The sequence below is a fragment of the Suricata suricatta genome, chromosome 12, assembly GCF_006229205.1.
Source record: "Suricata suricatta isolate VVHF042 chromosome 12, meerkat_22Aug2017_6uvM2_HiC, whole genome shotgun sequence".
In the NCBI taxonomy this organism is placed as follows: domain Eukaryota; kingdom Metazoa; phylum Chordata; class Mammalia; order Carnivora; family Herpestidae; genus Suricata; species Suricata suricatta.
The window spans coordinates 65,741,439-65,746,001 of record NC_043711.1 but is presented as its reverse complement, the minus strand read 5'-3'; the positions used below and the strand labels follow the sequence as shown (position 1 = coordinate 65,746,001).

General features: G+C 41.0%; 1 protein-coding gene across 1 annotated transcript; it reads left to right on the top strand.

Annotated features, from left to right (window-relative positions):
- The first annotated feature begins 302 nt into the window (after nucleotides 1-302).
- OTOR (otoraplin) lies at nucleotides 303-3,388 on the top strand. Its single transcript, XM_029919148.1, has 4 exons — nucleotides 303-417; nucleotides 765-904; nucleotides 1,765-1,875; nucleotides 2,757-3,388. Exons 1-4 carry the CDS (start codon nucleotides 303-305, stop codon nucleotides 2,778-2,780), a joined length of 390 nt encoding a protein of 129 aa, XP_029775008.1. The 3' UTR covers nucleotides 2,781-3,388.
- The last annotated feature ends 1,175 nt before the right edge of the window (nucleotides 3,389-4,563 follow it).

The following is a 4,563-nucleotide window of genomic DNA, read 5'->3' as shown; positions in this document are numbered from 1 at the left end:
TTCCACAATGCCCTGCTGGTGCGATATGCCACAGCTAAAGTGGCTTTCCCCATCGTGGGCCATTTTGGGATATCATTTGTGTGTAAAAAAGGACGTAACTTTTGAGTCTCTTTGGAAAACCAGATGCAAAATAGCCCCTGGAGGCCAGAAGATGTTATGAAAGCAGAGGAAGGAACAGTGGGCACCTTCCCATTGGCCGGGGACTGACCCAGATGTCTGGCTTCCACGTAAAAGACTGGAACCACTGCAGTCAGTTTCCACTTCCAGTTAAGGAACGATAGGAAGAACAGCAGAAAGGGAAGATGGCAAGACTATTATTACTTTCTCTCCCAGGTCTTGTGGCCATATGTGCTGTGCACGGAATATTTATGGACAGACTTGCTTCCAAGAAGCTCTGTGCGGATGACGAGTGTGTGTGTAAGGACCTTTCTTATGCCTTTCATTATCTTTCCATTATATAATTGGAAAAAAAAATCCACTAACAGCATAAAATCTAATAGGGGTGTGAGTCTTCTCTGACATGTATGTTGTTAGCATTGTTTCTCCTGGTCTGTACCTTTGGTGAATCTACTTGGTTAAGATTCTGATGGATGTGGTTTTAATACTTGGATAGATTACTCTTCTTAAACTAAACAGGAGCTGTGAGCTGGGAGTTATTAGTCACTCTGATTTCCAAATTTTCTGATACGCTTGGCCTTTTTACTGTTATAAAATCCAGGGGACTAAAATGTAGTCATTGCAATGTTTTGTCTTGTTTCTTCCAGATACTATTTCTCTGGCCAGAGCTCAAGAAGATTTCAATGCCCCGGACTGTAGGTTCATTAATGTTAAAGAAGGGCAGCAGATTTATGTCTACTCAAAGCTGGTGAAAGAAAACGGAGCTGGAGAATTTTGGGCTGGCAGTGTAAGATGAAATTCTTACAAATACACATACATCTTGACATACGTTGCTCTTAATGTTTTCTCTAGGACTTACCTTATCTTACTAGCTCTTTTGAACAATGGAGAAGTGGCAGAGGCAAGTGCAAAAATTCACAGATATTTGCTTTTATTGCATTTCAAAGAAACAAAGACAATTCCGAAACAAATCCAAGTGTAGGTTTATGTGATGTTTTGGCAAGAAGGACTAGCTAACCACACAAGGCTTTAATGTCTCAAAGAGTTTGAAACTTACTCAAAAATGTTTGAGTGGATTTGCCAAGTAAAACGGATGCGTGTTGGCAGTCAGTCTATACTTCATTATTTTAAAGGAAATTTTTACACCTGCTTCCATTCCAGAGAATCTACTTTCTTCAATGAAAATATGCAGGGGTGAGCCCCAGGGAGGGACGAAGCAGGCTTGACTGCCTGTCCCTCATCTGCAGCCTCACAGATAGATTCTCAAGTCATGAAGGATTACATCTTCAATTCACTCAGATATCTGTGCATTTGAATCTTTAACAACTGAGCAGTGACAGTCCTTTAAAAGAAAAATACCTGTTTATTTTTTGCAAAATTTTTTGACTTTGTTTACGGGCAGCTCACAAGATTGCATAAAATAAAGGAATTCTAAGTGAGCCTGGTAAGACCAGGCTACGGAAAAACAGACACACGCTTTCTGGGGGTTGACTTAGCTGCTGTGAGGGAACCTCAAATTCAGAACGGAGGTCCTTCAGGGACCCAGAGCGAGAAGCGAGGCATTTACGTAACAAATGTGATGCCAGCGGGTTTCTAGAAGTGCACTGACGTTGGCCCTCTCCTACTCTTACTCTTTTGGGCACTCAGGTGTATGGAGATGGCCAGGAGGGTGAGATGGGAACCGTGGGGTATTTCCCCAGCAGCTTGGTGGAGGAGCAACATGTATACCAAGAAGCCACCGAAGAAGTCCCCACTACGGTAAGTGTCTCAGGGCTCAGGGTGGGCCAGAGAAGGACTCAGGTTTTGGGGTCAGGCAGGCAGGTGTTAAAAATGCATCCTGTCCCTTACAAGATGTGTGGAACAACGCCCCTACTTGCAACCAGGGTTTCCTTGAAACAGGGAGGTTTGGGAGAGCATTTACACCTACTCTCAGTGCTGAAAGAGTAGTGAACCTACCCACCCCCGTTTGTTTTTAGATACAAGTTGCCGTAGAAAGGAGTCCCTGTCACAAAGAAAGAAAATAAAATAGTATTAATGCACTCATAACTGACGGTTACGTTTATTTACTAAAACACTTGGGCTAGGAAAAAATTAGCACCTGTATCTAATCAAATCGAAACATTCTGCGGAAAAAAAATCTTTGGATGACTTATTTTGGTGGTAAATAGATTCTATTTACGTTTGAAAAAGAAATTATACTCTTTCCAATGCCCTGGGGTCTTGCAAACCCCAGAACAGAAATAAAAGATCCCTTTTGAGCTATTTTGAAGGGTGGTTGTTTTGAAGAGATTCTCCTGGAGCTAATTGCTGCATGAAATAACTTCAAAACATTGCCCAACCCACACACGGGGCTCGCCTGTCATCACTTTTAAGCATTAAGCTTGAATATGTCAACTAACCACACATTTAAAGTGTACTTGAGAACCTTCATTTCAAGGAGTTTTTGACTTAAAGTGATAATTATGTTATACTCTTTGGGGCTCAACCTTATTTTAAATCCAAATTTCCCTTTGATTACCTATGGTTTTTAAATAAGCTTTATCTGTTTTCTGGTCCTGTCTGCTCAGTTCAATCTTTGTTTTTGTTTGTTTGTTTGTTTGGTTTTGGTTTTTATTTTGCTTTTGCTTTTTTTTTTCCAGGATATTGACTTCTTCTGTGAGTAAGAAAGTAGACAAACCTGCAAATATAAAGGAAAACACCAAAAAATAAAGACAAAAAAGCAAAATAACAACAAAAATACATATCCCTAATTCCTAACTTTTGTGTGAAGGCTTTGTTACCTTACAGGAGGTCTGGGCCTTTCGGGGCAGGTGGTAGGAGATGAAGGAAGAGGTTAAAGTTCTCTGTGGGCCTGGTCTTCCCACCACCTGAGGCAGGCCAGCCTTTGGCTCAAGTGGGAGAACTGAAAGAAGTTAATTTTCAGCCGAGAGAATCTTTTCGTAGCAGGGATGCATATAGAAGATGGTTCATTTGTATTATTTCTAAATAATAATTCTTTCCAGCTCTTTGCCTCCTTATATAAACCTGGTAGGTCATAAGTCTTCCTTTGGACATACTGTTTTCTAATTATTTGTCTCGCTGGCCATTCAGAGTGTTATAATATACCCAAAGGGGCTCTATCATCTAGGAGTATTCTTGCTGATGTTGTCTAGGATTGTTGTCACTTTTAATATTTGATGCCTTTGGGATATAAAGCTGGTGGGAGGAGGGAGCTCTTTCGACTCATAGATGTTTGGACTATGCCTCTTTCTCTTTAACAAAAAAAAAACAAATTCACGGGGGAATCTGGCTGGCTCAGTTGGAAGAGCATGTGACTCTTGATCTCAGGGTTGTGAGCTCAAGCACGACTTTGGGTATAAGATTACTTAAATAAATAAACTTCTACAAATTTCATGGATTATTTTTACTGAATAATTTTATCTTCTGAATGATTGATTTACCTCTCCTCAAATTTTAAATAGGTATGTGTGGATATGATTCGGGTGGAGCAGCTTATGAAGTATTTGTGGTAGAAAAGTTTCCCCTTCATACGTGCTGTCAAGAGGCAGAGGGAGAGAAAAGCCTGTGGGTTATTTCTCTACTTCTATTTCCGCTTTGAATTTCCTCTTCCTGCGTAAATTCCCCCAGTCAAAGGTGATGGGTGAAGAAATCTGGTGAGGGATTGATGGTGCCAATGGACCCACGAGTTTTTCTACATTTAATTGGAAACTTGCTTTGATTGTGTATCCTTGGTATAATTCTTTTTATGTAGTCATGAGTCTTTGTTTACGTGTAATTAAAATGCCTATACTCAAAAAAGTTCACAATTTCTGGCTTCAAAATTTTTGGAAGACATTTTTCACCCTGGGGTATCACGAGTCTGGTAGGAGCCTGGAAATGGGGTTAGTTCCTCAGTTTTCTGTGGTCTGTTCATCCCACAAGCATGAGGAGGAGGGCATTAATGACAAGTCGGAGACTGGGACCCCAGGATCGTTTTTCCATTATGTATCCACTGTGACTTGGGGTGAATATGTTTTTGCCAACTTCCTATGGGATTCCATCAAGTAAAATGGTACCCTCCAGAAGCCCCCCAAAAGCAAACCCACCAGTCTCTGTGTCTGTCTTACTGATGTAGTTTTGGAATAGTGCTGGTGGTCTGGAGCTGATAGCCAAGAAAGAATTCTTGAGACGTCTTTGATGCAAAAAGATGATATTATTAAATAAAGCACCCTTATGGGACCTGTGGGCAGAAAGAGATGCCTTGGGGTTGTGCGGAGTGGCTGATTATATACTATTTAGTTGGGGGAGGTAAAGACAAAAGGGAGGTTTCCAAAGGGATTTTCATATGCTAAAGAGGACTCCTTAAGATACTGGAGGCCTAGCTTGGCAATAGTCAAGCTAAGGTTCATTTTCCTCTAGCAAAGCATCAAGGTTAACACAGTAGGGATTCTCCTCATTCCTGGAGGC

Coding starts and splice junctions, on each gene's coding strand:
- OTOR (XM_029919148.1), top strand. CDS start 303: ATGGCAAGACTATTATTACTTTCTCTCCCAGGTCTTGTGGCCATATGT. Junction 905..1,764: donor GAGAATTTTGGGCTGGCAGT/GTAAGATGAAAT, acceptor TTGGGCACTCAG/GTGTATGGAGATGGCCAGGA. Junction 1,876..2,756: donor CCGAAGAAGTCCCCACTACG/GTAAGTGTCTCA, acceptor TTTTTTTTCCAG/GATATTGACTTCTTCTGTGA.